This window comes from Thunnus albacares, chromosome 5 (genome assembly GCF_914725855.1).
Source record: "Thunnus albacares chromosome 5, fThuAlb1.1, whole genome shotgun sequence".
NCBI lineage: Eukaryota > Metazoa > Chordata > Actinopteri > Scombriformes > Scombridae > Thunnus > Thunnus albacares.
In genome coordinates this window covers 27,319,032-27,344,197 of record NC_058110.1, presented here as the reverse complement: position 1 = coordinate 27,344,197, position 25,166 = coordinate 27,319,032, and the positions used below count along the sequence as shown (strand labels likewise).

Here is a 25,166-nt window from a genome sequence, read left to right as displayed (position 1 = left end):
TTTTAACGGAGATCAAAACTCCAGCAACGCTTTTAGTATAAAGAACAACCTTATTGTGTTGTATGATGATTCTGATTAAGGCCACAAGCTGAACTGTGTTGATCTCACAATAAAGTTATTCTGTATTCTAAACGACGTGTTGCTGAAGTTTTGACCTCGTCAGACTTTTTCCTTTCTCCACACACTTTAGAAGTAGGTGAAGTCCAGAAATCTCCACTCTGTTTCACATTTTTAACAGAAAGTCTGTATTATCAACATGGGCATTTACCAGGCAGGGAGCATCTAATGAAAGACACTAGTGAGTTGCATTATGGGAATTGTAGGCTCCGATATATTTTGAGTTTTTTTAGAAATCTGTCTCAAAACCTAATGAAAGCACTTTGCTAAATGGCATGGAGTACCCCTTAAAGGATGAATACAAAAAGCAATTAAAATTTGGTCTTACTCATTGACTGTATACAAAGATAGACGTAGCGAGCTGTGGCGTTGCCCATTGGTTTAGAGCTGGTTTGAAGCCCAGCGTTGCTGCTTATGGTCGGCGCCACCTTTCTCCATGTGGAGCCAGGACGTTCCAAAAAAGCAGTGCAGGGTGTTGCCTTTCACACTCTGGAAACATGCCTCGCTACCTTGAACCAGGCACACGCTAGCTTACTGGGAGAACACTTTGGCTAACATTAGCTACTTTTGCTAAATTGTGCTAATAGGGCAGGTATCGTAATCAAGTAACATTAGTGCGAGTTCTGGAGCCGGGTAGAGCAGCAGATGAGCCAACTGTCAATCACAGCTGTCAATCAATGCCCACACAGCAGACATCAAAGCTACTATAAGTCTTCAAATCTTATTAACAGAGCAAAAATTTCCAAAATGACCACCAGCACACTTATTAGAGGGCCTGAATTTAGCGATTGAGACCATAATGACTTGTTGAAAAAAATGCTTGACTTAGTTTTTCTAGAGAGAAGTTGATGCGTTTTGAACGGGAGTCAGTTGGTGCATCTAGTGGCCGCTGGTGGCGTTGCACTTTAAGATACTGCTACACTGATTTCAGCCACAAGCCACAGTAGTTCCCACCAGGTATTTACTGGGCAGTGAGCATCTGAGTTGCATTATAGGAATACTTGACTCATACCTGCGATTTACGTAAGCCCCAAAAACTAATGAGAGTTCAATACTAAGTGACTGGAGTGCCCCTTTAAAATTTGGTTTCACTGAACAGATCTCTCATTATAAAGCAGAACTGTTTTTAAGTCACATGGGGCAAGGACGTCACTCTGGGTTCTGTTAGGCCCTAGATGACTAGTCTATGTTTTATTACAGGAGAGCAGGTAGGCATTTGCGAAAGTAACACTGTCCACAGCTATAAAAGAGAGCTGTGTTCAGTTACTGCGGCAACACTTCCTATTCATCATCATGCGCCTACAAAGTAAGACCTCAAATGACTTCATCCATCACCCACCCACCCACACACATGCGCGAACACACGTACATATATATATATTTATTGGCCGTTTAAGGAAGTGACAGGTGTGAAAGTCTGTCATTGAATATGCTTTTATTTCCCATTACGACTCGTATGTCAGACAGACCGTGACCATTTAGCTCTAATGCCAACACAGGAAACACAACAGCTGCAAGTGGCTAATCTCAGTATCATTTTAAGGGGTGAATGAATGAATCATTTGTTGTTTGATATTTTTTCCACATATTAGTAGGTAGTAAAAACATCCTGAAGTGGTGTATCATAGACTTTAGTTTTAATACAATACACATGTGTATGAGTTTCTCTTTTCTGCCCTGCTTACAAAAGCATCAGTAATACAGCAGGTCTGGAATAAATCTGGACATCTGGAAGGTTAAATCTGGTTTAAACTTTCTTATTTGCAGTTTATTTTCTCAACTTGGGGCATTGGGGATGCTTCTCCTCAGGATGTGAAACATGTAGTACTTGGTGTGTGTACAGATGGTGTACAATAGGCCTTATGTTGAAAGTTCGGTTAATAAACCAGTTCCTCTTTTTCATGGTGCTTTTACGATGTTTGAGAACACAGAATTAGATAAGGAACCACCTGCCAATATTTGTTCACTGCCCCCACCCCTCCCCCCTGTCTCAAATTCAAATTCAAATTCAAAATAGCTTTATTGGCATGTATGTCACAACAACAATATTGCCGAAGCATCAAGAGTCAATGAAACAAAATAACATTAACATAACATTAGGGTTGATATATATTAATTATATATAGTACATCTATGTATTTGTGTTTAATTATATATATATACACAGTATATCCTATGTATGTATTTGTGTGTGTCTAGGTAGGTCACACACACACAGAGTTAATCTAGAGTCAGTTTTTTTCTGTTGATAATAAATCTATGCTTCTCTTTCTAATTTTGCTAATGTTTATGTAAAACTGTCCTGTGTTTTACTATGTGTTCCTGTATTGGGAGGTACATTTGTAATGTTTATTTGTATTTTTTATCATCTAAAATGTTTACCTCTCAAGTCTCCAAGTATTTAGTTGAACAGAAAAATCTCCACAACTCTCTCTCTCTCTTTTTCAAGGGGAATTACCTATTTGTACTTAGAAGAGTGTTTTACCTTACTTTTACTTTCTTCTTATTTTACCACAGACTTTGGCCTGTGGGGTTTCTCGGTGCTCTCTGTATTGCTCATAGACTGTATATCTTGCTAGCTAGCTAGCTAACTAGCTACGTTATGGCAGCATGGATGTATTATAAGAGCTGGATACCAGACCAAATATGGCGCCCATTCAGTCCAATAAGAATTGCTTGCCTGGTGCATACATCAAAAAAAGTTTCTAGCTTCCGGGTTTGCTTTGGCCCACTATATATATATAATAAGCAGTGGTGTTTCCCTCACTGGCCCCGTCCACAGGTTCCAGCTTGGCCCGTAGGCTTTACATTGTGATGACATAACGGACTTTAAAATAGCTTCTCTCAGCTCGAGGAAAGTTTTTAATATATAAAACCTCCATGGATCAAAAATTCATAATAGAGATAGTCATAATTGACCTTGTTTGTAGTTCGAGGTGTCCCGTCAACAGTTTTACAGACGTCTCTTTTACAATGGTGGCTTATGGGGAAAATGCTTTTTGGGCTGCAGAGGTATTTTTTTGCTGCAATACTGCAAATGACCACTGGGAAAAATTGGCTGCAAGGCCAAGCGGCGGAGCCCTATCCAGCTCTTATTATAAATCCATGTATGGCAGTTACATCCACAAATACCGTAATGTTAGCTTGCTAGCTAATTTTAGCTAACTAAGTGGTAACAGATACGTTCATATAATTGTAATCAAAGTGTAAATGTTTTGTAAAACAGTTATACTGTACATTTCGTAAATGTATAAAATGTTATTTTACACAACTTTCTTGCTGTGTAAAATAATGTAACGTATATATGACGTGTAACTAGTGATGTTATGGCAGTTACATCCACACCTACAGTAATGTTAGCTAGCTACAAAGTAGCCTAGTTTGATTAATAGCAGATATTCTTCCATAGTTATGATCAAAGTGTAATTTTTTATAAAATACTATCACATGTACAATAATTTTAGATACATAGCTACAGTTAACTAGCTATAAAGTAGGCTATTTTGATTATAATGGCAGATACTATTTCACATAATTGTAATCAAAGTGTAAATGTTTTTTAAAACAGTTGTACGTTTCGTAATATCAAATGTATAATATGTTATCTTACACAGCATTTTTGTAACATAATGTAACATTAGTGGAGTGGTTATACTAGCTAGCTAACTAGCGACATTATGGCAGTTACACCCACAACTACAGTAATGTTAGCTAGCTATAAAGTAGGCTAGTTTGATTATAATAGCAGATTTGCAATTGTGATCAAAGTGTAGAGTTCGTGTAGAATAGTTATAAATTTCATAATATGATGTATAAAATACACATAAAACTTAATTTTACACAATATTTTCTTGCTGTGTAAAATAATGAAACGTTAGTGTAGTGGTGATTCATGAGACGGTTATCTATCTGTTTGCTCATAGACTGTTGCTAGCTAGCTAACTAGCTATGCTATGGCAGTTACATCCACAACTACAGTAATTTTAGCTACATAGCTGATGTTAGCTAGCTATAAAGAAGGCTAGTTTAATTATAATAACAGATACTCTCAATTGTAATTAAAGTGTAATTTTTTGTAACAGAGTTATACATTTTATAATAGCACATGTATAAAATGCAATTTTACACAGTATTTTGTTGAGATGTGGTTCACAGTGAGGCTTCTGTAAATCTGACAGAGACCAATAAAGACAAAAGATTCCTTCAAATTTCAATACTATACATATCAGTCATTTTCCACTCACTTATAGAAAGGCATCATAATAATAGCCCAAAGCAAAATCTAATTTTCTTAGGAAGTATATGGAATACAAATAAATGGTAACACTTTATTTTAAGTTCCCATATAAGCAGAATATAAACAGGTACACTAATGTGGTTGTAAGCAGATTTCAGCGTATTCATGTACTTGTCAATAACTAAAACTATATTAGTAACAGTTGTAATAAAATAAAATACATCTTCATAGGAGAAGTTATAGTTGACAAATACTGTACATAAATAAACTTAGAACAGCTGTGTGTGGTAAACCATTTATTACATGTTTACTGCTTATATAGTAAATAATAAATACAGGGACTTAAAATGTGTTCCCGTACAAGTGAATGGGGAAAACAAGACATTTGACGAATAGCTGGAATACAAAAGATTTTTGATATGCAGCCAGGTCATTTTTGACCCACCCATGCATGTGAGGGTTAAGGACTGAGCCCCTGTTATATAAAACCTCTGACAGCTGTGAGTGTGAGGGCAGAGTGTGCACACAAAGACAGAGAAAGTCCTCAAATACAATTGCAGGAAGTGTCATGGGGTTATAAACACTATGGCCTCAGTTTGAAATCTTTTCCCAGAAACAAAAATGTTCAGTTAGATTATTTGCTAAATCCATCACTTTTTTCCCCCCACAGAAATAAAGCCCCAAAACTATAGATTTGAGCCACCACTACTGTCTTGAGCAACATGCACTCTTGTGTTGAAAGAGAACGGCGACAGTAACTTCTTCCTGTCTCCAAACAGAGGAAGTGGTGGGGATCAGCCTGTTCTGGATGTCTTTTTTTCTTTCCAGGGGATGCCAAACAAACAGAACGACCACGTTCACATTGTGCAGTACAGCAGACAAGGGTACAGCACATTGTCCTCATCTCCCACCATGTCTGAGCAAATGAAATCAGCATGGCAGCCTGAAAGCTCAGGCTGTGGATGGGGCAGGAGCGTCTGGGCTTCAGGAATGCTGTAAGCTGCGGTGTTTGTCCAAGAGGAGAGAGGATGTTGACTCACCGGGGCTTTTTCAAGAGCCAGCTCCCGGAAAACAGAGAGGATGGAGCTAAGATATACTGTACCGTGTTCCCAGAAAACATTATGATTGCAATTAGATGGAATTCTCTGTTATTAGGTAGATGACATTATGTTTTTGTTTGATTACAATGTTCAAAGAAGTCACAAACAGACCTGAAATTGATATGAGCCCTGGTCCGAATGAACTCGGAATATCCACAAAGCTCAATAAAATATAAAATTTATACATTATGTGGGTACGCAGTGTACAAGTGCTTTTTATCCGAGGTGTTAAGAATATTCTCACTTTTCGCCCACACACACTCTAAGAAGGTATAACTGACTCATCTGCGGTAATGATGATACACAGACACACTTCATATTGAAATTATTACAATTTCTTTTGAGGGGGATAGTGACATGTGAATGACGACTGTGAGAGAAGACACTCTGTAAGCTGTAATATCATAACGCTAAAAACCACTGTAGCTGATTAACATATAGATACTTTTATAAAAGTAAGGAAGGAAGTATGTCTGTCTAGTCTACTTTGTGGTTTCTTTGCTGCTTCTTCTTTCTTTTTTTTTCCATTGCGCTTTAGATCCCATGATTACTAGAATGCATCTTACAGCATGTTCTTTTTCTTTTCTTTTTTTTTTCTCAGCAATCATTTAAGAGCTAAGGTTTTTTCAGTGTTGAAGTCTGAATGTCAAAAAAACTCTTTTAATTCTTGACACCTACAGATCTGTAGTTTTCACCTGACTCACTGTTGCGTTGTTTGGTTTTCCAGTATAGAGTGAGGGTAATTTCTTCGGCCGAATTTAGCACCAAAACAGACAGTGACTGTACTCTGCACGCCAATGAGGGCGGGGAATTCACTGTGATTTGAAAAGAGACCAAACATAAACACATTGGGACAAAGCTATTATCCATTTCCAGCTGAATGGCAGCTGTGCTTGTGACGTCTGACATTTCTCCTCCACCCGCTACAAGTTTCTCCAATCCCTGTTTAATGCTCACAAGCAAGGCTTTGTATTGTTTGGGGATTTCTCTTGCATCAGTGCGATCAACCCCCGGTGTGCACACAAACTTTTCATGAAGTCCCCTTGCTTACTCTTAAACAACTGGCTCCTGACCTTGAACAGGTCCAGGAAATTTTGAGACAATAACACCGCTATTTCATCCACAGACTGTATCTGGAAAAACAAGAGGAAATTCATTGAAGAAAAAAAAAAGAAGAAGAAGAAAAAAAAAGTTGAAGATGAAAAGGAGCCAAAGTCAGCCAAGAGCCAATATGTGAGTCACTGATGGCGACTGTCCCAGGCTTGGAAAGGAATCAAAACAAAAGCAGCAGCAGCAGCCCAACACGCTGGCCGTGCAGTCCTGCGAGGAGATAGTGGTTAGAGGGAGTTCCTGGAGGTGTTTGGCGCTGTCTCTCTCTCTCTGGCTTGACCAAGTGTTTGGGGCCTCATGTAACACTTCCTGTAACTCTTTTCCTGTGGGATCTGGGAAAACATTCTCCACCCTTGTCCACGCCTCTGCTCAGAGACAGCAGAGATGACCACAACCTCGACGACATCTCCTTAAAATCCAGAAGGAAAGAGACACAAAACCGAGGTGTGAATAAAAGCTATGGTGTTTCCTGTCTGAGACTGACCTGGTTGCTTTTCCATGAACTGTACTTTAGTAGACTTTTGAGGCACTTGTACTTTACTATATCACATATTTCAAAGCTCACGCTACTTTATAAAGGTGAATATTATACTTTTTACTGCTTTACATTTATCCAACAGCTATAGTTACTTTTTAGATTAAGATTTTAAATTAAAAACATAAAATAAGCGAATAAAACACCATTTAATTAATAATACATTGCACATTAAATTAATAAAACACACAGAACTCATTGTTAAAGATTAATGATTCCCAGCCTTTTCGTTTGTGACACACAGAAAAACAGTATCTAATTTTAGGTCCCTTGACACGTTTCAGATGTCTATGTGTTTGCAGTTTAACCAAATTGTGATTTTCCTTCTAAAGCTCTCAGATGGTGCCACTTAAATAACTGTTTGAAACCCAAAGAGTTTAAAGTATTCCATATTTTACCAAAAAAGCAAAGAAAATTTCTAAAAATGAATACAAAGTTGTGTAGCAGGACTACTTCATTCATCTGGTGACCTTTTTTTGTCCACCCCTGTGATGGAAACCACTAGTATTTACAACTAGCTCTACCAATAACAACAGTAAAATGCTACTTATGAAGTTGCATCAGTAACAATCAAATAATGGGGGCCATTTTTTCTGCCGAATGAGTGCTTTTTCCTCTGATTAGATGAGAGGATTGATATCTCATATCTGTCCTTTTTTTTAAGGTTAAAGTCAGCAGCTGGTTAGCTTAGATTAGCTTATCTTTAAGACGGAAAATGTGGGAAAGCTAGCCTGGCTCTGTCCAGAAGTGACAAATTCACTAATAAACATGTTATATCTTGTTTGTTTAATCTATTTAAAGTGTAAAACTGACGATTTTGCATTTTACAGTGGGGTTATTGGCTGGACTATATCTTAGCTCTTAGCAGTTGCTGTGCCTGGCCAAGAATAACCGCAATAAACGCATAAAATGATGAATTGTCGCTTTTACACTTTATATGGATTAAACAAAGAAGTCATAACATGTTAATCAGTGAGTTTGTAGGTGGATTTTGTTACCGTTGGACAGTGCCAGGCTAGCTGTTAGCCCCTGTTCTCGGTCTTTATGCTAATCTAAGCTAACTAGCTGCCGACTCTAGCTCTCAGTTTTTGTACAGATTAAACAAACAAAATATAAACCTTTAAATTAATGAGCTTTAGAGGTTCTGGGATGCAGATTTCTTTTAACCTTTTCCCCCTGTTTCCAGTCTTTATGCTAAACAAAGCCAACCAGCCATTGGCTTTCCAGTAGCTTAGCATAGAGATATGAGAGTGGTATCAAAGTGCATTAGCATATTTCCCAAATTGTCAAACTATTCCTTTAAGTGGAGGATCTGAGTACTTCTTCCACTGTTTTCTTATGTGATCAGCTACTCGTAATCCACACCTGCTAACCCTGTGTTGAGCCCCAGTGACATCAACAGATCTGTCCTAAAGAATGAACCCAGTGCTGGACCAGTCCAGTGTGTGTGGCCCAGCATATGTGGGCAGTCGATGAGGGAGGAATGTGAGAGTGGGAAGGCTCAAAGGGGGACATTCTTGTGACCTACAAACGGACGACAGAAAAGATTTTGTCTCCCGGCGTGACAGAGACCAGCATGAAGACAGAGCTCATTATTCAAAGTGTGTGATGAAACGTCTCTGATGACAGCACGGTCGAGCCTTGCGTCATTTTGACTTAATGTAAGCTGGAAGGAAAATTACTGTTCAATATTGACAACCAAATGGCAAATTAAGCATGAGATTGTGAAATAATTCATGTTTTCATTCCAACACATCAGTAACTGCAGTATGTGCCTACAACATGAAAATGATTTTAATAGAAATTCTGTGAGACAAATTTAGTAATATAACACCAGACATGAAAATAATTTGTATCTTCCAAGATTTAGAACAAATATCCTTTAATTCAGAGGATCTCAGCGGAGTAATAATCATATCTGCAGCACAATCTTCTGTTAAATTCAGGCTTAAAGCTTGTTTCATGAGCCAAACTACTTGACTTTTATATGTTGTAGCTTTGTCGCTCCTTGCACCATTTCTATGCTATACCTTAGCAGCAATTGTCATATTTGTTTGCCACATACAACTATCGGCTATTCTTTATTTTCTCCTGTTCATATTATGTTTTTTGTGTTGTGTTACCTGTGCATGATACATAAATAACTCACTAAGTACAACTAATATTGCCTAATATACTGCTGATATTGATGATGTTCCACAGCTGTTGATCACCCAGCCAACACCAGTCAGTGTGTCAGTCACTGAAATACAAATTCTCTCCTTTAAATGGCCAAACATTCTTGAAAAACAGAAAAATAGAGCCACAGTGTCCTGTCTTCTCAGTTCATATGACACTGAGCATTACATTAAATGAGGTTACTCAGTTCATGTTAGGACGCTGCCCTCCAGTGGCGATTTATTTCACACACTTTTTGCACAATTTTGAAGGTGTTCATTTAATTTAAATGGTGAATGTAAAGTGGAGCACATCAGGTTATGACCTTTGATTTCAGAAGATACAAACACTTTTTTCTTTAATTTCTTTAATTTAGTTTACATTTCAGGTTTGAGACAAATATTGAAAAGTTTCATTTGTCACATGCTCAGTGTGTATGTAGTGTGTAGTGCAATTTGTCCTGTACAAAAATGTAAAATATACTATGTCACAGCTTTAAGGCGATTTTGTACATGCTGGAGTGCAAATATGCAAACATGCATGGAATTGCAGAGGATTCACAGAGGACAATGTGCTGACAAGGCCGAGGATATACAGAGGTCAGAGTTCAACATCCTAATGACCTGAAGGAAGAAGCATTTTCTGAGTCTCTCTGTGTTGGATTTATGGCTACAGAGGCGTCAGTAACATGTACTGTAAGTACTGTAAGTAACATGTGAATAATTGTCATTGGGGTACTCAGACATGCACAGTATATATATATATATATACATACATACATACATATAATTTACACATATACATATACTCATACTGTATGTAGTCTCAGTTCCAGTTATTCCATACAATTAGGCTGCTTTTATTTCCATTTAAAAATGTTTCTATTCTTTTAATCAACATTTTAATGTTTTTAGATTGTTTTTCTTTTTTAATGTTTTTAATGCATTATATAAAGCACTTTGAATCGCTCTTGTGTATGAAATGTGCTATACAAGTAATCTTGCCTTGCCTTGTTTGAGTCATGCAAATGGTTCAATTTCTGTCAAAAATATTTTATTTAAAAAGTAGTTCTCCTCCCACAAATTTTTTTTATTTATTTCATTTATTTTATATTATTGTCATACAAAAACAGTTAAAAACATTGTACATTTAAGTCCAATCATTGTAAGTCCTTTTAGAGTTCAAATAAAATGTACTTCATTTAAAGTATTGAAAGTCTTCTCAGCTTTTTTGTTCTTCACATCTTGGATTAAGGTGCAATACTGGTTTAATTCAACAATAAACTGAGGAAAGCAGGTTTGGAGCCAGACCATTTAGATAAGTGAATGCGAAATTCACTGAGAATGATCAGCAGGTGAATTATATACTGTAGGTAATATCGCTATCTGTCCCACTGACCACAAAATACAGCATCACATCATATACACCAATCCCCAGATAAGTACCAATTTTCCTATTTATAAAATTCTACCAATTCTATTAAATAAAGTTGAATGAGTACATTGGAAGAACAAATAATATATTGTTCCCATAATTACATATAATCTATATTTAGCCTAAATCTTTTCAACACTTCCCTTACATGGTAAAATCTTATATAAAATCTTGAAAGTAGGTCATTTTTTTTCGTTAAGTACATTTCCTGGACAATGTCAAAGCATTTCCTTTTTGAATACGAGGAAAAAATGCCTTTTCACAACAAACATTTTGACTTGTCATAAAAGGAAAAGCACGGGTGTTACTAATAACATTAACGATTGCTCAGTTCTTTAAAGTGTTACAGTAAACCATGACAGTGTGACAACAAAAACGGAGAAAACTGAGAAAGGTAAATGGAATCATAAATTTTATTATTTAAGACCTGTGCTTTTCCTACTGTGACATGTCAAAATGTCTGCTGTGAAACAGGCCTACCAGTCGAGGATTTATCTCTTACTTGTATCATCTCTTATGTGTCCTAACATCACTATTACTCATTCACTATTACTGTTAATTGTTAGTCCATTCATAGCTGTTCTGGAGCTTTTGCATCACATGAACTTCATCAGAAAATGATGTTTGCTCAGCTGTCATGCAATTGTAGATGTTCAAATTTAAATTTTTCTGAGCACTTACTGGATGCTGAAATTACTGAAATTGAGAGTGAAAGTTGATTCTTCGCCTTTGAAACAGCAGTTCACAAAACAATCTCACCTCAAGGTTTATTGGTGGCTGTTCTGGAGCTTTTGATTGTATCACACTATCTTGCTCAGCAGAAGGAGTTTGTGGTGAGATTGTTTTGTTACCAAGGCCGAGAATGAATTTTAAAAATGTTAATATATCGAATTGTTTGCACCTCAGCACAAGATTAAACTCCAATATATCAAACACCCGCTCTGGTCTTATTTGTCTTCCACTTCCAGAATCCAAGTGTGATTTCTTGTCAAATCCACACGTCTATTTTTGCAACAAATGTGCAGTAAAGATCAAACAAACTACATGGGATTTACACTTGAATGTCATATTCCCACACTGTACCACCAGATGGAGCATGAACAGTATGTGATACATCCTCTGGTTGGTGCAAATGTCAGCAAAAGTTGAGAACGCATATGAGATGTCTATAAAGTGTGATGTGTGATCCTCTTTTCATTTGAGCCTGGAAAGTGGAACCTGATAAGGACAGTGGTGACTTAAGCTTCCTGGAGGAATGTGGGAGCGATAGAAAACTGCCTCACGTGTTTGATCAAAAAAAAAAAAAAAAAAAAAAAAGGGGAAGAGTCACAGTAGACCTAGTCATGTTTTCGTCATGGGTACAACAGCTTCTCAGAATATGTAAATTTCAAGGTCTGTGTTTTCTGTTTTTTTTGCAACATTTTCCATATGTGATGTTGATGGATTGTATGTGTCGAAATGTGGAGATACAGATGACCAGAATTGAAAATTAGACAAATCCTTCCTGTCTTACAGGTATTAACAAAAAAGTCTCTTCCTACTTATTCTTGTACAAGTATGACTGTGAGATCATATCTGCCCAAGATATATCTCAACAATAATATGCTGTTATGGATATGATCAACTTTATTTCTCCCATTTGGGAAATACAAATCAGTCACAAATTAAAGGAACAACTTATAAAACTTATAAATGAGGAGATCAAGAAATACTGGCTGGGAGCTAAATTAGCTGAGCGTGCTTGATCTGCTATACCCAGTGGGACCAAAGGAGACCACAGCTTTGACTCGAGCTGCGCTGGAGAGGAAATATTGAAAGCGGCGTGACAGGACGCGGAAGCTGGGCAAGCAAGGAGGAGTGCAAGCTAGGCTAACTGTTAACTTATACAAACCGGCAGTTCCAACAGTCATGCTACCAAATGTTTGTTCTCTGGACAGCAAAATGGATTATATAACTCGCCCATCAGTGCTGGTCACTCGTTTACATGCAAGAACTTTCTACATCGAACTAAGACATGTACTTTATTTATCCTTTCTGTTGTTGTTGCACTGCTGTGGGCTGGGAGGAACAGCATTTTGGGGGGTTTGTGTGTATGTATATGTGTGTATGCAAATACACAAGAAAATTACAATAAACTAAATCTTGAATCATGAATCTTGAATAATGAATGCAACTGAACATTTGTGGGAGAATTTGCAGCGTGATGGTGCTCTCCACCACCATCATCAAAACAACAAAGGAGCAAAAATGTTTTGAAAGAATGGTCGTATGGTTGTACCAAGACTTTTTAATCATGCTATCGACGTGGCTCTAGTAAAGGCGACGTTGGTCGGTCAGTCGGTCCACCACTCTGGTTCAGATTGAAACATCTCAACAACTATTGGATAGATTACCCTGAAGTTTTGTGCAGACATTCATGGTCCCCAGAGGATAAATCCTAATGACTTTGGTGATCCCCTGACTTTTATAGCGCCACCATAAAGGTTGATATTTGTGGGTTTAAGAGAAAAATATTGACAACTGCCGGATGGATTGCAATGAAATTTGGAACAGATATGTATGGTGCCCAGAGGACGTATCCTAATTACTTTGGTGATCCCCAAACTTTTCATGTAGCACCACCAGCAGGTCAAAGTTTCCTCTTATCAAATGAAATATCTCAACTGTTATGGATTAGCTACAGTAGCTACAGTAATCAGTCTCTTCATAATGAAGGAATATGTCACCCAGTACAGCAGTGTGGCTCACTGACCTGTTTGTAATAGTTGGCAATGGAGAGCAATAGAGGTCCATGACACAGATGGATAAGATATAACAGACTTTAGATACACACACAATAAAATAAGCAGGATGAGTTCATTATTAGTTTGGCTCTGCACGTGGCATTTGTTGACAATAAGAAGAATATAGAAAATTGCCAGCCAAGGAAATAGGCCACAAGCGCACACGTACACAAACATGACTCCATATCATGTTGCAAAGATCCAAACAATCCATACCTTGCACACCCCATAAAGCCATTTATGTCACTGCTTAGCATGAAGAGGCCAGTAGGCACAAAGGCATGTTTGAACCCGGTCACTGAGAGTTCCCGATGTTCTGCCTGCTGGGAGAAGCTGATATTTTGAGTACAGAATATGAGCTGTGTCAGACACAAATGTATCTGCTGGTCCTAAAAGAGACAGGTGTTGCTTTACTCGTGTCGCGTACTGGCAGTGTGTTGTCACTCTGAGTAAATGCTGACACTCATTATTATACAATCTGGAAAGGACAGGGGGGATGACACATCCCTGGAGCGTGTTCATACACTGACCTGCTGGGTATAGCTGGTCAGGAATTAATGACACTTCACAATAAAGACTTAAAACTCTATTAACTTCCAAATCAGTGAATGAAGCTGCAATGTCTTACACGCAGAGCTAAAATCAACAATTGTGCATATGCAGTGGAATCCTCTAAAGTTTGGAAAAAGATGCAAAGCACTACTGATAGCATCATCTCTGCCTCATTTACATTTGTATGCAAATTATCACGGATCTAATAGATAACTGACTTCAACAGCTCTAACAGCCTTTTCTCCAGCTATAAAAGTTGGAGCTCAAGTCAGTCTATCTGATGAAACACTTTGTGTGCAGCGCTCTCATCTGTTATCAGTCTTGTCACAATGCTTAACTCCCTCATGGAACCCCTGATAGTTCTCCTGGCAGCCTGTAGATTTGAAATGAGATGTTAAACAGCTGAAATCCCACCAGACGATGTTTTCATGGCACGACAAGTTTGGACTGAAGAACTAGAGGATTTCTCCACAATGACAAACATCTTCTCGACACAAAAATAGCTCCCTGAAGGAGCAACAGGTGGTGGGTGGAGCTCTGGCCATGCACACGTGATAATACATAACAAGTATGTGATGTGTGAGTATGTGTGTGTGTGTGAACAGTTGCACATATATTTGTATGCAAAAGTTTGGGCACCCCTTGACAAATAACATATTTTGATTTTTTTTTAAATTGAAAAGATGTAAACACAGCCTCCCTAGGACATGGAACACAAAACACAATATTTTCAGCAAACATTAATGCAGATACTTTTTATGTCATAAATTGGACAAAAATAAATAAATAAATGAAAACATTGTGGCATGTGCAAAAGTCCGGGCACCCTAAGAGATCTCAGATTCTTTTTACAACGTCTCAGACCTTAATCAGCTCATTAGGCCTGAGGCAAGTCAACAATTGTCATTAGGAAATGTCAGCTGATGCCAGTTTCAAAACTCTACAAATCCTCTGACTCTTCAAACATTGTGCAAACACTCAGCAACAATGGATTCCTCTAAGCAATTGTGTAAGAAAATGAAAGTCGATGCCCACACTGCAGGGGGAGGCTACAAGAAGATAGCAAGGTGTTGCCAGCTTGAAGTTTCCACAGTGTAACTGTGAAACAGAAAGTATCAGTTAAAATGTCCAGCTGCAAGTACATGAGAAATGCTTTACGCCTACAGCTTGTAGCCCATATTTTATGTTCCATTTAAAGCCTGCATGCTCACCTCTTTCAACAGCTTCAAATCCAAAATGTTGACGTCTCATCACCCCCAAAACACATGAACTTTCTAATAAACAACACACGGTGTGCATTGTCTTCCCCCCCACCCACCTTTGATTGGTCCACTGAAATTTGATGGCCTCAGTCATATACGTCCATAAAAAAATATGGACGTAGCCACTGTGAGACCACCCACTGGTTTTTGAAGAGCGGTTTTGAAGCTCAAAGTGGGCGGCTCCGGCTGTCGCCATCTTGGCAGTGCCTGACTCCATCTAACTCCCAGCTAATCCAAAATGGACAAAGAGGTGGAGCTGAAGCAGGCCAAATGAAGCCTGGTTGCTAAAACAAGCCACCTAGCGGCTAGCGACCTGTCACTCAAAGCAGCCATGTCCTTAATTATTCATAACTTTACGTCTTAATAAAATTTAAAGGGGAAATTAGCTACAGAGACCAAAACTGTTTTTTGTATCAGGCTGTAAACATTACTTCTGTTGTAAAGTTTGGTATTTTAGCATGGGGGTCTATGCAGATTGACTCGCTTTTGGAGCCAGCCTCAAGTGGCCATTCAAGGAACTGCAGTTTTTGGCACCTCTGTCTATTGGCTTCATTTTTCAGTCCCGGAGGTTGCCATTTGGGCTCAGCACGGCCTGTCAATCTTTTTTTTTTCTAGTAGCTCCATTTATCAAAAAACACAATATTACGTTAATTACGCTGTCATATTGCTTATTATTAATGCAATACAAGTTGGAATTAGCACCGTCAGCAAAAGTTGCTGATGTAGGCTACTTTTTAATTTGCCAGAACGTCTGATAATGACAAATGCCGGTTCACTCGGTTTGCATATAATCATACCAGTTTAAGCTTGTATACTAGACAGAATTGGCAAAACCGGAAACCGACCCAACCCTACAAGCAGCAAAAGTATGTTTGGAGAAAAAAAGGTGCAGCATTTCATGAAATGAACACCTTGCCAACTGTTACGCATGGAGGTGGATCTATCATGATTCGGGGTTGAGTTGCAGCCAGTTGCACAGGAAACATTACACCAATGCATTAATGACTGCTGAACATGTTGTGTTTTATGTTCCATATCCTAGAGAGGCTGTGTTTACATCTTTTCAATTAAAAAAATCACCAAAATATGTTATTTGTCGAGGGGTGCCCACACTTTTGCATACAACTGTAAAGGCTGCATTTCTCTCTCATATCACATTGTAGGCGTGCTTTTCTAGGAGGAGTAGAGGAATGACAATACCACAACACCTACTTAGCTTACCTGGAACATTTATTTAACAGTAATACTGAACATGGTACCACAAAATCTCCCTTAGGCCAAATAGTTTCAGATCAGTTTATTAGTCAGTTCAGGTCTTGTTTTTTTTTCCTCTCATGCTATCCTTTAAGTTGGCGAACTTAGTGTCTTTTCTTTGCCCTTTCAACCAACCCAGGTTGAGGAGAAAACAAACGAAATAAACAATTCAGAGCTCTGAGAAAATAACAAACCAAATCAAACAAAACCAATGTTCATCTACCCAGGTAGTGTGTTTTTTCCTTTAAATGATCTGTGGTGAGAACTCAGCACTTATCCGCACAATGTGAAAATGGCAAATACTCATCAAACACTCATGGGAGAATGGAAAATATAATCATTAATCATGGCAGAATTTCAACCAGTTACTCCTTGTAACCCAGTTTGGGACAGATTTCGTTCAGAAGAACCTTTAAAGGACTAATGTGTAAGATTTAGGGAATCTATTGACATAAATATTGTCAGAAATGGAATATAATATTCATAAGTATGTTTTAATTAGTGTATAATCACCTGAAAATAAGAATTGTGTTTTTGTTAGCTTAGACTGAGCCCTTTATATACATAGGGAGTGGGTCCTCTTCCACGGAGCTGCCGTGTTGCACCGCCATGTTTCTACAGTAGCCCAGAATGGACAAACCAAACACTGGCTCTAGAGAGGGCCTTTCACATTATTCATGAGTTTTTGCAGCTGCCATAGGTTCTCCTACATGCTTGGAAAGGGAGTCATGGGTAATTTCCCCTCAGCTTTAGCTCGCTACTGTTCTGTTGTCTACTCTCTCTCTAACCCATGGATGTATGAAGAGAACTGGATACAGCGTCGGAGGCGGGGCCCCATTCATTCTCATGAAAGTTGCTCAGTTGCACATGAGGCCAAAAGAGTTGGACTTCTTACACATAGCTTCTGCATCTATGGGGCCCATAGATCATGTGCACTAGTGACTTGTGGTTTAGTCCTCTGGCTAACCTGAATGGGGATAAAACTATTCAATTGTGTGGCTCTTCTAGACTTTCCAAATGTTATCAGACCGAATGGATCAAATTCTGACAGTGAAACAAATCATTTTGTGGGGGTTGTAACGCTCATGAAAATGTATCCGCTGATTTACAGACATCTCTTTCACAATGTAAGTCTATGGGAAAAAGTCTTTTTGGGCCCAATAGCATCATGTGACGTTGTAATTACACAGTTTGGCCACTATGTCAAATTGGCTTCAAAGCCCATTGCTGTTCCTGGGGACTCGCTCTAACTGGGAAACCCTGTTGATATTTCCTCTCTGCAGCGCCACCACTACTGTCTGCTGGACTAAAATAGCTACTGCAGATGGGAAAAAGACTCACCCTGGTTATAGGCTATTTTGAGTGGGTTACAACTTTACAACCCACATACTGGTACACACACAGATACAGTAAATTCAGCAATATAGCTGAACTGTTTTTGTACTGGCAACAACTTTGTCCGTCCACTAAATAACTTGAAGTTGTTCTCTGACATCTGAGTAAAAGATCCAAAGAAAGGATCCTGTTGATGTCACAAAATGATTGTCATTTTTGGCAGGAAGAGGCTGTGTCTGATAATCCAGATCAGATAACCAGTGAAATCAGTTTCTGTGCAGCAGGGAGGTCCAGCCTGTACTGGCATGACATCACAGGTGCCCAGTCATTCACAGGAAAAAAAAAAGACTCCAATGGGAGGATGATTAGTTTCCACCACAGGCTGCACAGACAAAATGTGTACTGTCCCAAAATTTCTTCCTGAAGCTGATCGCACCTGTCTCTTTTTACGAGAACAGCCTTGAACAAGGATGAGGATTCCCTTTATTAAAGCCTGCAGCATTTCCATAATGACAAGGTCAGCTTGATTTGTCTCCAGACGCGTGTGTCCTACTTCCTCTCTTGCACCAGCTTGTGACAAAGCTCTTCCTCCCAACAGGAGTTTATGAATGACATTCAGGGGCAGTTAACACATCATTAGTGAAACCGCTGGGGGTTCAAAAATGCTTTTAGAAAACTAAAAGTCCAGGTGGGAAGAGAGGTAAAGGTCAGAGATGCACAGAGAGATCTCAGAGAAGGCCTGAAAAAAGTATATTTGTGTACGTTTTCTAAGTAGTCAAAATTTCATGCTTTGTTTTATTGTAGTTTCTGACAGGAGCATGAGAAACATATAGACACCTTTAAAAGAACATACTACGATATATGCTGGTATACAACTTTACAAAAGATTAACTATTAAAGGTAGCATGTTGAAGTAGCATGTCTGACAGTCTCAAATAATTCAACATTATAAGCTGTAGAAAGATGATTATCATCATGAGTACAATAATTGTCTTTGTTTTACAGGTGGTATTGTGTCTAACTCTTGTTCATGCCTGGAATAAGTAACCTGCTGGGCCCCTGGTCTCCCTACTCTCAGTGCAATACTAGTAATACTACCTGACCCCAGATTAGCTGTGTGGTAATTTAATTAAACAAAAATGAAATTAGGAATATGCTAAATAGAAGCACTATGCTACGGTGGCCTGGAGGTGCAAAACACAACAACATTTCAGAAAACACAACAGTCTGAAGATTGTTTATCTGTGAAAATAAATGTTGGCCTCCAAGTAACTAGTAGTCAAAAGTTCATGATTTGTTTTATTGTGGTTTCTGACGGGACCGTATCTACTTTACATGACAGATATAAACAAAAGTATTACCCTAAAATGTCACATTGAAGTAGCACGTGTGACAATCTCAAATAAGTCAACATTATAAGCTCCATGGAGTCAGTGTTGTACAAGTGGTTTTGTGTCCAACTCATGTATATGTACGGACAAATAGTGTACAATAAACTGTCTTTATATAGCACTTTTCTTGACAAAGTTACAAAGTGCTTAACAGAAAAGAAGAAACAACTAACAAACAGTAGTTAAAAACAAACAGAGATCATGAAACAACAGGGAATAAAAATGAAATTACACAAAAATACACTCACTGTCTGTGCAATATTACCTGACTACTGCCAGATTTGCTGTGTGGTAACTTGGTTAAACACAAGCTAATTTAGGAATATGCTAAATAGAAGCTCTAAAGTGAATGTCTTACAGTTATATTTAGACACAGGAACTCTCTTCAGCATAGTTAGGTAATAAAACATGACCCAACTAAAGTCTCTCGTGCAAGTGGATATTGTGCTTTTACTGGAGCATATACCCAAACAAATTTTTAATTGAATTGGCACAAACCAGTTCACACACACTAAACCTAGAGCTTTTTGGGCTCTTGTACTTACAGGCACCTGGCTTAGGCAGCTGCTGGTAGTTTGTAAGGTAATATCAATTCTATGGTAGGCTACACACCACATAATCTTTTTTTTTTTTTTTTAAATTAATTCTCTCTCTCTCTCCACAAAAGACAAAGATAGCCCTTTCTCTTAGAAAAACCTCTAAGTTACTGTGACTTCCTGTTTATAAATGATGAAATCATGTTTCCATTTTATCAACGAGACATACTGTTACCATATAACAAAGACACTCTTGTGGTTAGTTGCACAATTTATTTGTGACTATGTAATCAGCCTTCCTAATCAGCCCCTTCCTGCTCACAATATCGAAGTTTTATTCAGCTTTATCGAGTTTTTATTTAGCAGAGACTGTGTGTGTGTGTGTGTATGCGTGTGTGTGTGTATGTGTGTGTGTGTGTATGTGCATGTGTGTATGTGTGTGAGCGTGTGTGTGTGTGTGTCAGTGTCTGTCAGGAGGACAATGCTGCGGTTCTTCGCCGTACGCGCGTCAACGGAATCCCGGAGTGCGTCATCAAGCGACTATTCTCTCGAAGACGTGCGCTGATTGGCTGGAGGTTGGAAATCTCCCCGCCCACCGCGCAACCATGTATGGAAACCTTTCTCTGACGTCATGGATACAATAACGCTCAAGCTATAAAAGTGTTGAAAAGACGAGCGCGGAGGGACTGCTGCTCAGCTGGGAAACACTGAAGATGACTGACTGTTGTTTGTGGAGTACAGACAGTTAAACACATTTTTAGACGGGCCTAACAGGTAAGAAATATTTACGAAATATTACGATTTTTTAATACTGTATACTTATTTTTAAATGTTTATGTTATTACAACTGCAGCGATATGGACACCTGGGCATCAGAAAGACTTTAAAGCGGACGGAAAGCAGCCGCCCCCTTCTCATTTATAGAGAAGAAAACCAAAAGTTATATGTACGAGTGCTATATCCAAAGCTCCTGCATGTCTCAAAGCTCAATGGATATACAAACTGAAACTGTTTTTGCAATAGAAAAATAGCTTAGTTTAGATTTAAAAGTGAGGCTACTTTGCACAAATCGATTTTCAGATTTAAAAAAAAATTTGTTTCATAGCTGTGCAGCAATGAACTTAAGTTGTAGAATTAAGTTTAATGTGTACCAGAGAGTGTTTTCCATGCAGTATGTGACATGTGCCCCTGTCTGAAAGTCAATCCTACACTCCAGTCATGTGCACCTGACTATATATAGGCTACTACACATTAATATTTGAGAAGATATATGACTATTGCTATTAAGAGCAAATAACTTTCCAGGTTTTCTCATTAAATGTCAGATGCTGATTCATTTATGTGCAGTTTGTCAACTAACCTCAGGTTCTCAGACCCATTGGCTTATTGGTTTATTATAACTGAATTTAGGTTAAATATATTTAAATTTAACTTTATTTGGGAATGTGCATCACTAATGCACATTACACACTGATATTATAAGGATCTAAAGGAGGGATCTGCATTATTTTCTAATCTTCAGGCCCTGTTGAAAAATTTATTTCAGTTGATATTGTGCTTACATGGAGGATACTGTAATGTTAATTTGATTTGTACTTAATCAAACTACCACACAGCAAAGGCCCATCATTTTTGACCTCTTGCAGGTTATTTGGCCATGGCTTGAAGGTTTAAGATAAAGTTACATTTCAGAAAAACAAGCTCTAATATTTGTGATCTTTTTCAGTCTTGCAGCCATGACTTGCATACACCCCCAGCATGGATCCCAGCCTTATGACAACAGCCTTGGCAGCTCAGAACTCCAGAACACAGACTTCATCTCCAGGCTGGCTGTGGATATGAGCAGCCCACGGGACCACCTCTCTGCTCCATCTTTGCCAAGCATTAGCTCCCTGGTGGGCACTCAGGGGGGCGACTTTGACGCATATTCATGCCAGTTCACTACGACCCCTGCCCACATCACGCCATCATCAGGCCCAGAGACCCCATTCAAGTTAGATGACCTCCAGGTTTACGGCTGCTACCCTGGAGCGTTCACGCTGAGTTACCCGGATGAGGCCGTGTCTCCCGGTGGGTCTGATTATTTCGGCAGCCCAGCATCAGCCTCGTCTCCTTCAACCCCCGGTTTCCAGAGTCAACATGCACCCACCTGGGACTCAGCTTTCGGTCCATACTCACCCAGTCCAGGATACTGGGCAGCTGAGGAGACCTCAGTGCCACATGCGCCCTCTTTCTTTACATTTAGTTCAGGGTCTGTGGAAGACATGTCTCATTTGGGTCAGCCCCACTTAAGAGAGCAGGACCCTTTCACTTTGACCCATCCTCACGCATCCACACTCACCTTCCCCGCCTTGGCGATGGAGCAGGCATGTAGCCAAGATGGCACTGACCAGCTGGACGGGAGCTTATCACCCAAATTAAAAAGTCCGAATGGAAACGAGGGCTGCTGTGCTGTGTGTGGGGACAACGCCTCCTGTCAGCACTATGGGGTCCGCACCTGTGAGGGATGCAAGGGTTTTTTCAAGGTAATCAGATCTGCCTGTGCAGCCAGTTTAGAAACATATAACTTTGCAATGCAAAAATGTGTTACCCTAACTGAAGTTGCCAGTCTTTTACAGTCTTTTTCAACAATTCTTCTTTTTATTTCACAGCGTACAGTACAAAAGAATTCCAAGTATGTCTGCCTTGCCAACAAAGACTGTCCTGTGGACAAGAGGAGGCGGAATCGATGCCAGTTCTGCCGTTTCCAGAAGTGTCTAGCCGTGGGCATGGTGAGGGAAGGTGAGTTCAGTGGAAACACCAATGAATCAGGGTAGAATTTGCAATTTTCCAATTTCACATCAAAAGGAAACACGGGGTGATTTCCCAGTTAACATCGGTGTCACCATTTTTCCAGTTGTAAGGACGGATAGCCTGAAAGGACGGAGAGGTCGCCTGCCTTCCAAGCCTAAAGTTGTCCAGGATGTGGCAACCACAGTGTCTCCAGTGAGCATGATTGCTTCACTTGTGAGGGCCCACATCGACTCAAACCCCAGTGTTGGGAAAATGGACTATTCCAAGGTAGGCAAAAAACACAATCCCTTTTTTTTCAGTTTATTTGGAGTAGTTTAATTGGCCACTTACATGAGGAAACTGTCTATAATTTCAGTATGATGAGACAGAAGTCAGTCCAAACCAGAAAGAGGATGCTAATGACATCAAGCAGTTCTACGACTTACTCACGGCCTCCATGGAGGTGATCAGGAAGTGGTCAAAGAGCATCCCAGGTTTCTCTGATTTCTGCTCAGAAGACCAGGAACTGCTGCTGGAGTCTGCGTTTGTTGAACTCTTCATCCTGCGTCTTGCATATCGGTGAGTCCAACTGAAGACAATGATGACAAACTGACATGTATTTTTGCACCGTTGAATTTCAAAATATTTATTCATATATACAACCTAAATGTAAAATCAATCAAATCATTGATCAAATCAACAACATGTATCATTTTGTCTTTTGAAGGTCTAATGCTGAAATGGACAAGCTCATCTTCTGCAACGGGGCCGTGCTTCACAAGACGCAATGTGTCCGAGGGTTCGGGGACTGGATTGACTCTATTTTGGAGTTTTCTCAAAGCCTCCATCGCATGAAGCTGGACGTCTCCTCTTTCTCCTGCCTAACAGCCCTGGTCATAATCACCGGTAAGAGCCTTTGACACACCGAGCAGAAGAGGAAATATCAAGAGTTACTTTTATAGAGGCAGAGCAACAGTTTGCTTGAGGAATCTGGTTTCATTGGTGTGGACAAAACAAGGCAGTTATGTAACACAAGGATTGGCACAACAGGTGTATGACAAAATGTAACACGACCTCACATATAACACAGAGAAGTAGCAATATATCACAGCAGACTAAACATAACCACGACACAGGTTTACATTTAAAGCAAGGAATTGTTCCACTGTAGCCGCAGTAACAACACTAATGCAAGTCCATTTTAGTGGTGCAATAGTCCACTAAATAACGTTCATGTATCATATAAAGATTTTCCAAATACAATACTTAGTTGTGCTCTTTTTTAATCTGATTAAAATCAAATGAGCAAATGGGAAACAGATTAGTCAGTGCATGATTTAAAAGTTTGGAGTGTGTATTATTTGGTTGCAGTCATAATAATGACGCATAAAGCTCATTCTCAACATGTATCTTATTTTCCTCTGTAGACCGACATGGTCTCAAGGAGTCCAAACGTGTGGAGGACCTGCAGAACCAGCTCATCACCTGCCTGAAAGATCATGTCTCTGGTTGCGCTTCTGACTCCTTGCGGCCCAATTATCTGTCCAGGCTGCTGGGGAAGTTGCCCGAGCTCAGGACTCTGTGCACTCAAGGCCTCCAACGCATTTTTTACCTTAAATTAGAAGATTTAGTTCCTCCACCACCGATTGTGGAAAAAATCTTCATGGATACGCTTCCGTTTTGAGTGTGCGATGTGAGACTGACCATCTGTGGTATAAAATCTGGAGTGAACCTGCAACAGCCTAAGAAGAATAATGAAGGATTATTCATCTCCAGGGGAAAAGGGCTACTTCTGAAATATAAAATGATTGAATTATAAAACTTATGGGAAAAAAACATGTATGTCGGGCATCACCAGGAAATTGTGTACTCTCCAGATGAAATTAGACAGGCCAGCTCATGGACCAAAAGGTGACTGTTTACATACAACAAGATGCCATGAATGGAAACATTTCTGATGGAGGGAAGATGATCACACTTTCCAAACAGTAACAAAGTGAATACAAATAATATTTGCGCCATCATTTCAAGGCTGTAATGAGCACAATTGTTTTTTTCTTTTGGTTTTTTTTTTGTTACAATCTTTTCTGTGATTTGGATGACTGTAAATTGCACATAAAATATCAGACAAAGCATTATTGTGGTATCCTTTGCTGAGTTATTAAAAAATGGTCAACATAGAAGCATCAGTCACTCAGAGCTCCAGGTTGCTTTATATTCAATACCACCATATATTTTTGGTGATAATCGAATAAGTTAAACCTACAGAATTATTCAGTAGTATCATTCATGTATCATGAATAGACATTGAGCAGCTAACATATTGTTTATCATCCAGTACAGTCTTATACACTGGTCTTCTTTGTAAATTATTTCAAATTTGTTTTAAACCTGCTGGTGTTATTGCCTCATGAACTGTATTTGACAGTGTGGGGAAATGTATTGTTGTTTTGTGCCTGTTATTTTTACATACTAAGAGATGATCTTTTATTGCAGCAAAACATGAAATAAAATGTAGAACTGCATATACCAACTGCTTTTCTTATCTTTACGCTGAACAAGTCTGCATTAAAACAATACTCAAGTGTCCA

The 25,166-nt window shown here is 38.9% G+C and overlaps 1 protein-coding gene across 1 annotated transcript; it reads left to right on the top strand.

Annotated features, from left to right (window-relative positions):
- The first annotated feature begins 20,471 nt into the window (after positions 1 to 20,471).
- Positions 20,472 to 25,166, top strand: nr4a1 (nuclear receptor subfamily 4, group A, member 1). The gene is made up of 7 exons (XM_044351686.1): positions 20,472 to 20,577; positions 21,530 to 22,328; positions 22,455 to 22,584; positions 22,700 to 22,863; positions 22,952 to 23,154; positions 23,303 to 23,481; positions 24,003 to 25,166. The coding sequence occupies exons 2-7, from the start codon at positions 21,540 to 21,542 to the stop codon at positions 24,257 to 24,259; spliced, it is 1,722 nt and encodes a 573-aa protein (XP_044207621.1). The 5' UTR covers positions 20,472 to 20,577; positions 21,530 to 21,539; the 3' UTR covers positions 24,260 to 25,166.

Excerpts from the sequence above, each read along its gene's own strand:
- nr4a1 (XM_044351686.1), top strand. The coding sequence starts at position 21,540 with ATGACTTGCATACACCCCCAGCATGGATCCCAGCCTTATGACAACAGC. Across the intron at positions 23,155-23,302 it reads ATCCTGCGTCTTGCATATCG|GTCTAATGCTGAAATGGACA; the intron begins GTGAGTCCAACT and ends TGTCTTTTGAAG. Across the intron at positions 23,482-24,002 it reads AGCCCTGGTCATAATCACCG|ACCGACATGGTCTCAAGGAG; the intron begins GTAAGAGCCTTT and ends TTTCCTCTGTAG.